The sequence below is a fragment of the Rhinoderma darwinii genome, chromosome 6 (assembly GCF_050947455.1).
Source record: "Rhinoderma darwinii isolate aRhiDar2 chromosome 6, aRhiDar2.hap1, whole genome shotgun sequence".
Lineage (NCBI taxonomy): Eukaryota > Metazoa > Chordata > Amphibia > Anura > Rhinodermatidae > Rhinoderma > Rhinoderma darwinii.
Window position 1 is genome coordinate 40,403,504 of NC_134692.1, and position 12,194 is coordinate 40,415,697.

Genomic DNA, 12,194 nt, shown 5'->3' on the forward strand with positions numbered 1-12,194 from the left:
GAGGCTTGTTCTACCCCCCCCCCCCCCACCCCCACGCGGGCAGAAAAAAAAAAGCTTGCAGGGAAAAAAGGGTCATGCTCTTTCTTCCAGCGGTTCAGTTTCTGACCTCCCATCGAAATCAATGGGAGACAGAGAAAGCGTTTTTTATGGTCCTTTATAGCTGTGGCCCAAAAACGCAGCGAAAACCGTGGCAAATAGTGCAGGCAGGTCAAAACCTGCCTCAAAATTCCTGAAGAAACTGTGTGAGCTAGGCCTTTACCCTCAAGTTTTCCTGGTTATTTGACTGTCACTAGAGTCGTTTGTTTTTGTTTTAAATTTTATTTATTTTCTTCAGTACGTATCTGTTATGTTAGTTTGACTCATGTTTGTTTTTCTCATAGCCAAACTTTTGTACGATGCAGATGTCTCGTGCCGGGGTTATGCCATCAACTCCGTGTTCACGTAAGTTATACTTACAAAACTTAGGGCACTTCCATCAAATTATTTTCACAACCTTGTAAGGAGTGTGGCCTTGATGGAATATGGCACATACTGATGAGTCCCCATTATACTGAATATTTTCAGGCTTTATATTTAGCTCATCCACATTTGTATCAAGTTTATAGCGTTACCATAGTGAAATTCAGATACTGACAGGATAAATGTAATGGAATTTCTGTTCACTTCTTATAAGCCGTCACTAGGTGTCCCCCTTGTAATGTAAGTGCATTTACTTATTTATAGAAAAATGCCCAGCATGCACCATATAAAAGCAAACCGAATGCTTCTGACCAATTGAGAGAAGTTGTTAAATAGCTGCTAAACTTAAATAAATCCATGGGCGTCCTAGATTAATTCTAATTGGTATTGGATCTGCAAGGGTTGAAAACTTCTAGACAATGGAAGGCTTTACTATCCATAGCATGCATATGCGTTGCTGGAAATGGGACAGGTTTTGTCTGAGCTTACTATCTGTCATGTGTACAGACCCTTTTACCTTTGAGCATCAATTAGACACCTTAAGACAAACAAGCCAGTGGTAGACCCTGCAACTACCGTGTGCCCCTGAATGAGTGAGCCCTGTAGCGTTAGTTAAGCGAAACCACGTGGCTGCATCCAGGGCTCTTAAGGCCTCATTCACACGAGCGTATCAGATTCACGCTCGTGAATCTGGTCCATGTATGTTGCGTTATGCATCAGTGTGCTTTGCGTTCGTTAGTCACGCACTCGCAAAGAACATATGATGTGTAAATCACGCACCGCACACGGATGTGCATCTGTGTGTGGTGTGTGGTTTTCACGCACCCATTGACTTCAATAGGTGCGTGATAACACACCAATATAGGACATGCAGTGAGTTTTACGCAGCGGACTCTCGCTGTGTGAAAAATCACTCGTGTGGATGGCCCCATTGAACTCAATGGGTCCGTGTGCTGTGTGTTGTGCAACCCCCCCCAAGCATCGACTCAGCAATTGCAGGACTACGAAGGTCCTGTTCACATCAGCGTTGTGTTCCGTTGATGGGTACCGTCAGACCTTTCCGTCATGGGAACCCGTAAACGGAAACCATAGCTTCCATTTGCATTACCATTGATTTCAATAGTAATGGTTTGTTTGTCTCCGTTATGTATGGTTTACGTTTTTTGATGGAATCAATGGCGCAGTTAACTACGTTATTCTTACGGAACGGAGACAAGCTAAAACCGTTTGCAACGGAAGCCTTACCATTGAAATCAATGGTAATGCAAACAGAAGCTATGGTTTCCGTTTGCCTTTCTGTTGATGTGTTCCTCCGATGGAAAGGTCGGACGGAACCCATCAATGGAACCTAATGCTGATGTGACCAGGCTCTAAGACTCTGGCTTGTTCTTGCTTGCTGCACAATTTCCTTAGGGTATGACAAAGATTTGCAAGCATTCCGATTGGAAATCTTGTCAGTAAAGGGTCAAACACGTAGTTATTTTACACTTTTGTTATTCCTGTGGCCTCCTTAGCCCCTTGGTGACCACCAATACGCCTTTTTCATGGCGGTCACTATTGGGCCTGAGGCTAGGCTGTCGCCTTTTCACTGCGGCCCAGTCTAAGCCCTGCACGGGTGTCCCGTGCAGGCTGAAGCCGGGGCTCGGCTGTTTGATGACGGCCGGACTCCTGCTCCAACGACTGCGATTAAGTTTACTTCGATCGCAGCCGTTTAACCCGTTAAATGCTGCGGTCAATAGCGACCGCAGCATTTAACTTGTTTACAGAGAGAGGGAGCTCACTCTGTCACCCATCGGCGGCCCGCAAATGCAATCGCGGGCCTCCGATAGGGTGCTATGGCAGCCAGGGGCCTGATAAAAGCCCCCAGGTTTGCCCTGGGCATATGCCTATTAGGCTATAATGCTCTGGTATACGAAGTATACCAAAGCATTATAGCAGCGATCTAAAGGTCGCATGGTAAAGTCCCCTAGTGGGACTAAAAAAAAAATTAAGTAATGTGAAATAAAAATGACAGTAACAAAAAATCTAATTTTTTTTTCCATAAAGTGGTTAAGTGTAAAAAATAAATAAAAGTACACATATTTGGTATCGCCATGACCATAATGGCCCAAACAATAAAGTTAATAGGCCAGTTACTTCTGCAGTGGACATTCTGGGTGAAAGACTGGAATTCCCTGCAGCGCACAGGGCGAATATGCTGCGTGCCAAAGGTAGGAAAACCTATTTAAAGGGCTCATACAAAACTGAGTTTTTTTCTTTTTTGTTTTGTTTTTTAACAGCTGCAAATGTTTTTAGTCCAGCAACCATTGGGCAAACCAGAAAAGGAACGCTATCTCCTACACAGCTAGATCCATTTTACACACAAGGTGATGCTTTGACATCTGATGACCAGCTAGATGATACTTGGGTTACGGTATTTGGGTAAGCAATATTGTTCATGATTTTTGTGCATATATCTAATTTTATTTTTTTCATAACTGTCTGTTTTGCTGTCTGACGAGTGTTGTCAAATCCCAAAACACTTTATACAAGGCAAGAACTAAGTTCTCAAAGGGTTTCTATGCAAATAATTAATCTGTGTAATCAAAAGTAACTGTTTCAATTAATCACCATTATCTGGTCAATTTAATTTTTATTTAACAATTTTTCATACAAAATCCGGAAAAGCATCAGGGTCACATTACCTGGTGAATGATGAAAACAATACAGTGGACCTTCAGTCTAAAATAAACCATATCAGATGCATATTGTGCCCAGTGGTCAAAATGTCTGCAATGAGGTCATCTCTAAATTAATCAGTGGTTAAATTGAAATCAATGGTCATGCAAACGGAAGCTATGGTTTCCGTCTGCCTTTCCGTTGATGGGTTTCTCCGACGGAAACCGAACACTGATGTGAACGAGGCCCTAATGGTCAAAGAGTTGGGCAGGTGTCTTTACCTAGAAAAGTCAAGAATCTCTGGTTGCGGGATTTGATATCTACCTCTGTTAGCAAAAAAATTTTTTAGAGTGTCTATCGTATCTTTATTCTGTGTGGGTCATGACTATTCTATACATGACTATAGCTCTTTATTTTATTATTGTACCATCTTTTTTTAGGTTTCCTCAAGCCTCTGCCTCTTACATTTTACTACAGTTTGCTCAGTATGGGAATATAGTAAAGCATGTGGTAAGGAGCGTTTTCTATGGTATAATAGAGATTCCGTCAACTCAACAAGTTCTCTCGCTCATAACTCGGTATTTCATTCACAGATGTCAAATGCAGGGAACTGGATGCACATACAGTACCAGTCCAAACTACAGGCGAGGAAAGCGTTAAGTAAAGATGGCAAAATATTTGGAGATTGTATTATGATTGGTGTGAAGCCTTGCATTGATAAGGTATGAGTGATGTAATTAAAGGATGATTTCATCTTAGACATTTCTGGCATATCCACAATATATGTCTGAGATGCAGGTCCCAGCCTTGCTCTGGTTATGTAAGACACTAGAATGTATTTGTCACATTGGTTTCTGAACTTCGTTTAATAACTGAGTTTTTGCTGCGTTTCAGGAAGAAACTATATTGTTAAAATTATGTTTTATTTAAATTCCCGTATAAAGTACCGTATTTTTCGGACTATAAGACTGTTTTTAGCAAGAATAAATCTTGCTATTAAGTCCCTGCGTCTTATAGTTTGCAGTCGGCTAAATACACTGCAGGTGTCAGCTGTTTTTTACGGCTGACGCTGCTCTAACGACCAGGAACAGCGATTTGCACTGTTTCTGGCCGCTTAAAGGGGTTGTGCCATTAAACACATGTATCCCCTATCCACAGGATAGAGGGGTTATATGTGTGATCACTGGGGGTCAGGCTGCTTGGACCCCCAGCGATAAGGAGAACAGGTACCAAAAGTCGCCAGGAGCGCTCCGTGAGAAGTTTGGACTTCCGGGTTCTGTGTCCGGCAGCTCCATAGGGTTAAATGGGATTCATGAGCGTTCGCAGCTCTCCATTGATTTCTATGGAGCTGCCGAACATATAAGCCAAACACAGAACCCGGAAGTCCAAGCTCCTCATGTAGCGCTCTGAGCGTTTTTTGGTCACTCGTTCGTCTTATCACTGGGGGTCCATGTATCCTCTATCCTTTAGCTAAATGCCACTGTCAATAGTGACCGTGGCATTTATAGGGGTTTTTCCCATGAAGGACATTTGACATACCCGCAGGATATGTCAGATGTGGGTCCCACCTCTGAGACCCGCACCTATTTCTAGAACGGGGCCCCCTAAACCCCGTTATAGCTTTTTGTGCTCTCCCAGGCACTTGGTTACATGTCGAGTTACTGAAACAGCGTAACTCTCTGAGCTACGCTGTTTCCGTAACTCCCATAGAACTGAATAGTAGTTACGGAAACAGAGTAGCTTTCATGCTACGCTGCTTCTGTAACTTGTCATTCACTGCTATGGGAGTTACGGAAACAGCGTAGTTCAGCGAGTTACGCTGTTTCAGTAACTCGACATGTAACCAAGTGGCCGCTGGTTCAAGTCCTCTAGGGGAACTAATAAATGTGTGTAAAAATACCATCATTTAACTTGCACGGTGCAACGATAATAAAAATGTAAAACATCAATCTATTTTGGTCACATTTGCGCTTAAAAAAATAAAAGAATAGTGATCAAAAAATCGTATGTACCCAAAAACGGTGCCAATAAAAACTACAGCTCATCCCACAAAAAATAAGCCCTCACGCCGCTCAATAGATAAAAAAAAAAGTTATATTTTTTAGCAAATACTCTTTTTTTTTTTTTTTTCAAATCTGAAATTACTTTTTTTCCTTTTTCCGGTTATCTAAAACCGGGGTAAATCTTGGTGGCTTATAGTCCAAAAAATACGGTAACTACCTCTGAACATTGTGAATTTGTTGAACCCCCTTCTCATATTTCAATAATTGCAACTAAATGCTTCCTATCATTTGACATATCTGACACATCACTGTTAAGAACTTTTAGCCCAACTCTTCTTTGCAGAGCTGCTTTAAAGGAACAGTGTCATCACAAATATTTTATTTATATGTTAAAGATGTTAGTGCCTTAATATAAACGTTTATTTTCATTTGTGTGTTTGTGTTTTACTGTTTCTTTTTTTCACACTTTTTCTTCCCTATGGGGGCTGCCATTTTTTGTTCCATTTCTGTGTGTGTCGATTAACGACACACACAGACATGGAATACGGCAGCCACAGTCCCATAGGGACTGCGAACGGCTCCCGTCCCATTGACTGCCGTGTACGGCGTCTGTGTGGGAACTGCGCATGCGCCGCTCCCACACAGTCCTATTCGAAATTGGCGCCGTCCGGCGCCATTTTCCTGTGGACCGGAAGTCGCGGCCGGACAGTGATATTACTACTTCCGGTCGCGGCTTCCGGACAAGTGCACATGGGACAGCGGCAGCAAAGGGAGCGGACGGGCCGCGGCGGCAGGAGCAGGTAAGCGATTTCAATGTATGTTAGTGTTTGTGTGTGTTTACTACTGCATGTAAACCTACTACACTGTGAGTTACCTCAAAAAATGGCGACACACAGTGTAGCAGGTTAAACCTTTCAAACCCCTCGTTTATCCCGGCACTAGCCAGGATAAAGGAGGGGGGGATGCTGAGCGCTCACTAGAGCGATAGCTTTTAACCCAATGTTGCAATGCTGCAATTTTGGGAACTAGCTCCAAACAGCTCCATCTAGTGACCAAAAATGGGTAGTATTATAAATTTTGAAAAATTTGAAAAAATTTATAATATTTCCTGACTCGCGAAAAAAATAAAAAAAATTTGAACAATGTTTAATCACCCACACACTAAATGTTTAAATTTTAAAAAAAAAACATGTTTTTGGGGCGACACCATGCCTTTAAGGGGCAACGCACACAATGTGTATCACGTGCGCTTTTGCCACGCATATTTGCGTATGGAAAAACCGCAGTGTAATACAGTACCAGCATGGACCATGAGATTCCAGGGAATCATGTCCGCGCTGCAGTATTTTTCGGGACTTAGAATGACCCGCGGTGCGTATTTTCGAAACCGCGGTATGTCAATTTATCCCACGATTCCGCATGCAAATTCTATCCTTGCAGTTCTACAGAAATACGTAGCATGAAAATCTAAAAACCGCACCGAAAAAGCATTTTTGCGTTTTGTTTTTTTTTGTTTTTTTTGTTGCGAATTTCTTGCGGTTTTGCTGCATATATTTCGCAGCAAAATACTCAACGTATGCATGTATCGATCAAGAGTATTCCAGATGTTTACATTATCACCTATCCATGGGATATGTGATAAAAATGCGATTGGTGGGGCTTCCCCCTCTAGAACTGCCACAGATTCCTTGATGTGGGGACCTCACCAGCACAGCCACGTGGGGAGGAGTTTTATAGAACATTTGCCGTGCGTGCTGCTGTTCGTATGGGAGGTACAGAAACAGGCGAATATGAATGCTCTGTTTCTGTACCCCCGCATAGAGCCTTTGCTTTTTGCCAGATTAATTGGATATTGTTCAAAGATTGATAGACTAATACGTAATCAATACAGATCTTGTTCTAAAAAAAAAAAGTGAGTGTATTAGATGTACTAATACGAGTTCTAGTGGTATGTTGTTCAGTGTGGAGTTGTATAATCTTTAGTTCTAGTTGCTGCCAGAAATTTTAATTGATAGTCTTTTCTGACTCCTAATTCACCTTCCATTAATGAATCCTTTTAGAGTGTAATGGACAGTGGTGAGAGGACGTCCATATCTTCTGTCTCTTCAGCATTCACATCACCGGTTACAGCTTTTGGTACTCCCACTCAGCAAATTGGTACTCCAAGATCAGGAATGAGACCACTTGCTGCGGCGTATAGAGTTTCAACTAGTGACTACCAGGTATTTTATGTTTTCCGTTAAGTGTATTCGTTTTTTTTGACACATTACACTGAAGTTACAATACTCTAGTGGAGTGCATCATCTCATCGTTACCTTCTCCAGCCCATTTCCTCAATCATTTACTTAAAGAGGCTCTGTCACCAGATTATAAGTGCCCCGTCTCCTACATAGTCTGATCGGCGCTGTGATGTAGATAAGAGCAGTGGCTTTTATTTTGAAAAACTATCATTTTTGATCAAGTTATGAGCAATTTTAGATTTATGCTAATTAGTTTCTTAATGACTAACTGGGCGTGTTTTTTTACTTTTGACCAAGTGGGCATTGTGCAGTGAAAGAAGCTGGGCTGGAACAATGAGACGTGTATGACGCTGATTGGTCAGCCTCATACACTCCTCTGTACAACACCCAGTTGGTCAAAAGTAAAAACACATCCAGTTGGTCATTAAGAAACGAATTAGTATAAATCTAAAATTGCTCATAACTTGATAAAAAATGAGCGTTTTTCAAAATAAAAACCACTGTTATCTACATTACAGCGCCGATCACATTATGTAGGAGATGGGGCACTTATAATGTGGTGACAGAGTCTCTTTAGGGGTTATCTGCTTTGGACAATCTCTACTTGTTAAAATGGTTCCTTGGCCATAAACTGATCACTAAAGGCGCTTTTACATGGGCCAATTATCGCAATACAAGCGTTCATAGAACGCTCGTTCCTGATTGCCCTGTGTAAACATGGCAGCGATCGGCCTATGAACGAGCAAATGCTCGTTTGTTAGCTGATTGTATCATTTTAAACGTCATCAATATTCTCTGTCGGCAGCACATCTCCCTGTGTAAGCAGGGAGCCGCGCTGCCGACATGATAAAAATGTATGTGGACGAGCGATCAAAGTAACGTGTGCTCGTCCCCATACATGGCTCCTTGTGAAAGGAGTAAACGTGCACCTATAAACGAGCTGTCTCATTGATCGGTGCTCGTTATCACGGCCCTGCTCAGACCGTGTAATACCAGCTTGTGTTCAACTGTTATCTGCAGGGATAGCTGGCAGTAACGCTATGTCCACACTGCTTACAGTCTCCGTTTGACATATATGCATGGAAAAGAATACGCCAAACTAAGGCCGGATTCACACGAGCGTGTTCGGTCCGTATGTCGGCCGCATTTCCCGGACTGCACTGCAGGGAGCCGGGCTCCTAGCAGCATAGTTATCTATGACGCTAGGTGTCCCTGCCTCTCTGTGGAACTACTGTCCCTTACTGAAAATATGATTACAGTACGGGACAGGTTTCACGCATCGAGGCAGGGACACCTAGCGGCCGACAAACGAACCGTATATCATGCACCGAACATGCTGGTGGGAATCCGGCCTTAAGCTGGCACGGGTGACAAAGTAGCAACCCTCACCCATATTCTAATATTGGATCCGTTTAATGTATTATTCATCTGAACTTTTCATGACTTAGACTATAATGGCACGCATTTAAACTTAAGGGGTGACTGATGCCACTGTTGGGCATCCATGCATTTGACAAATATACGCCGTGAAAAGCTTGATGTGTACGTTAAAAGGATGACTGACGCGTGCTGTACAGTGGTATACGCCATACGTCTTCCATGCTATATAAAAAAAAAAAAACATACGGTTTGAAGTTTTTTGTTTTGTTTTACTAGATTCCTCCATTATTCTATCAAGTATAAAGCATATACCAGCATGATGGAGGTCTGAAGAATACTCCTGACTTCTGTCGGGTGATTGGGGGCCTATGGATATTTTGAAGGTGTATGCTGGTAGCACTCTCTTTCGTATGCTTTAAACATACACTTCAAACACAGTGTGAACAGTCTAATTGTTCCGTCTTTCTGCAGCGCCATCACAGATAAAATTAAGCATTAGTGTCCATGTCTGTGATGCAGGACCATTTTTCTGGAGATCGTGAGGCACCCTTTGTGACTTACCTACTCTGGACCCCTCTATTAATTCAGATTTTCTTAATGGGGTATATGCAAATGACTTTTCTGGGCGTGGCTTCTTAAAGGGGATGTCCAGGCTTAAGTGGCCGTTCTCTTTGCAACCTGTGCTGGAAAGGGTGATTGGTGCATATCCGATAGTAATATGGGTGACACCGCTGGAAGTGACTCCACTGTCTTTGTGGTGTCCAATAGAATCGTTGCAAATTATTAATTGGGAGTCTTTTTTTTTTTAACTTTCTAATGAATAGTTACTATTTTATTCGCTTTTATCTGTTTGAATTGGTCTTCCACTGCTTTAGCCTACGTTCACACTTGCCTTTCATGTTATGGTTGCTGCAGTGATTTCCTGCAGCAGCCACATTTACACTGTTGTAATAGATATTTAGAAAAATCCCATTCATACAGTGTGGCCAAAGTCCATTAGGGCATGCTGTATTCTTATAACTACAGCATGCATAATTTATCATGCTTCTCACTTTTTTGTTGTGGTTTTTATCATTTATTTTAGTGGGGAAAAAATATATTCTGGAAAACCAGTAACTTTTTTTACATGAAGTGATAAAATTCCCATACAAGCATTAATAGGATTATATCTTATAACTGCTTCTTTAACCCATAAAGCAAAGTTCATGTTTTTGTTTTTTTGCCTGTAGTTTCTCTGATGCAGAGCTTCAAAACCCCTTTATAAACATAGTTAAAAGGGGTTATCTGGGCCAAAATTAAAATCTGTAGAGGTCACTGTCAGCCCCCCGTCCAATCAGCTGTTTGATGGGTCCGCGGTGCTTGTATGAGCGCCGCAGCCTCTTCATTGTTTACATGGTTCTCTGTCTTCACGTGCCGTTACATTTGTAGCTGCCGTGCAAGGTAAATGCACCACGGTCACGTTCAAGTCCTTTTTCAGCCGACTAAAATATCTAGTGTGTGGAACTTGCAGAAATCCTTGTGCTTGCTGCAGTAACGACTCCATTCAGATGAATGGAACTGACTGTCGCATAATTTGCTGCAAAAAACGTGGGAGTTCCCCCAAAAGTTTGAAGGTTCATTTTAAGCAAACATTCTTGCCGGAGAATTTTTAGAGATGTTAACACAGTGCGGTTTTTGATTAGTGTGTGGTTTATTCTAACATATATTTTTTTTTTTTTTAAGGTTCTGTCCGACAAACAAACTCCTAAAAAGGATGACGGCCTTGTATCTAAAGCCATGGAATTTATGTTTGGATGGTAGTTGGAAAGTGATCCTTTAGATTATTAAACTCGCTGCCTCATTTCTTGGTTAGTTCTATAACCACTCTTGGCAGTTCAGTGCCGACAAGAACACACCAGACTTGCATTTTATGTAATTTATGCAAAGGTTTCTCATTCACGGAGTACCTGGGTTGGTTTTCTTATCTACGGCGTGTGGCAGTATTGGGATGTTGCTGCTTGGACTTGAACTAGTTAATGAATGTAATATATAATCTGAACCCAAAACCATTTAAAACCTCAACTGCTGCCGTTTAACCCAAGTTGTGTCCTTCCTGTCATACTCATCAATAATGCACTACTCATTCTCTTGAAAGCAAGCTTTTGTAATCTTTGTCCATCTATTATTGTTTTATGTCCTAATGGATTGTAAAATTTCATGAAATTTTCTGAAAGTATGTGAGTATTGCTCGAACACATTTTACAGTTTTATTCTTTTCTAATAAATGTACAAAACGTTGTATTTGTCATATGATCCAGTCTATAAAAGCACTAAATGTTCAATGTAAATCACCAATTAGTTTCTGGTGAAATGAGCGTAATGCCGCTTTTACATGGCAGTATTTTGGTCAGTATTTGGTCGCCAAAATCAAAGTATAATGGAAAAACGTTATCCTTCTGTTTTTTTTTTTTTTTTTTGTTTTTTAGTCCCATTCCTGGTATTCCAAAAACGTATGCCAAATACTTCTGTGTGAAAGTGACCTTAGGTCGGTTTCATACAGCTGTGGTACGGCCGCAACAATCGTGCTGCTTCTGTCTGTGGTTTAACTAAAACGCATCAACGTAAAACAGAGTCGAATTTCAGTTCAGCAGATTCTTGAATTTTCGGCCGCGTAAAACCGCCTTTAGGCATTCACGGTGCAGTGTTTTCTTTTTTTTTTTTATATATTTAGAAAGTGCTGCCTCTGAGTAGATTAACAGGCAGCTAATCTGTTGCAGGAATTTCTGTGACTGAATCTTTTTCATACATCTGAATGGGGTTGGTCCTGCAGCATGTGCAAGGATTTCTGCAAGCCCCGTACACACACATGGGACAGTTGAAGACATTTTTGCAACAAATCTGCCACGTGGGCATATACCCTTAATGAGACCACTCCTTTCATGTTGAAGCTGTCACTCCCAGCATCAAACAGCTGATTGTTCAGGGGGAAGCCTTCTCTAGCCAGACCTTTCCTCGATCAGCTGCTACATGGACGACTTGAGTCAGCCAGAGCTGCTCTCTATTCTGGCTCAAAGAGGGGGGTCCCGAACAGAGGACTCCCATATATGATATATGCCCTAATAGGGCATAGGGACAGGGTCTGTCTACATGAGACCGCACTCTCTTTTAATGGCATTTTCTCCTAAAAGTCAGAATTTGAAATAGAACACTCTTATGTACCTGTTTTGTTTTTTTTTTTTTTGTTTTTAACCACAATAACATAAGGCTTCATTCAGATGCTCTGGAAACCCTTTAGTAAAGACCCTATTACACGGGCCAGTGATAGGGCAAATGAGCATTCATATGAATGCTTGTTCCAGATCATTGTCCTGTGTAAACAGGGCAATGATCATCAGATGAATGAGTTCATTGGCTGATCTGCTCATTGATGCAACATTTAATAACTTAAACTGAGATGTGCTGCCGACATGATTTA

The 12,194-nt window shown here is 41.6% G+C and overlaps 1 protein-coding gene across 2 annotated transcripts in view; it reads left to right on the forward strand.

Annotated features, from left to right (window-relative positions):
* The window catches only part of NUP35 (nucleoporin 35), a 49,598-nt gene extending 38,588 nt beyond the window's left edge, over positions 1 to 11,010 (forward strand). For both annotated transcript variants that reach the window (XM_075829545.1, XM_075829544.1), the window contains exons 4-9: positions 381 to 441; positions 2,739 to 2,880; positions 3,558 to 3,627; positions 3,711 to 3,839; positions 7,181 to 7,342; positions 10,463 to 11,010. In XM_075829545.1, coding sequence (XP_075685660.1) covers positions 381 to 441; positions 2,739 to 2,880; positions 3,558 to 3,627; positions 3,711 to 3,839; positions 7,181 to 7,342; positions 10,463 to 10,540 — 642 coding nt within the window. In that variant the 3' untranslated portion in view covers positions 10,541 to 11,010. The remainder of the gene's footprint in view (positions 1 to 380; positions 442 to 2,738; positions 2,881 to 3,557; positions 3,628 to 3,710; positions 3,840 to 7,180; positions 7,343 to 10,462) is intronic.
* Positions 11,011 to 12,194: the final 1,184 nt, after the last annotated feature.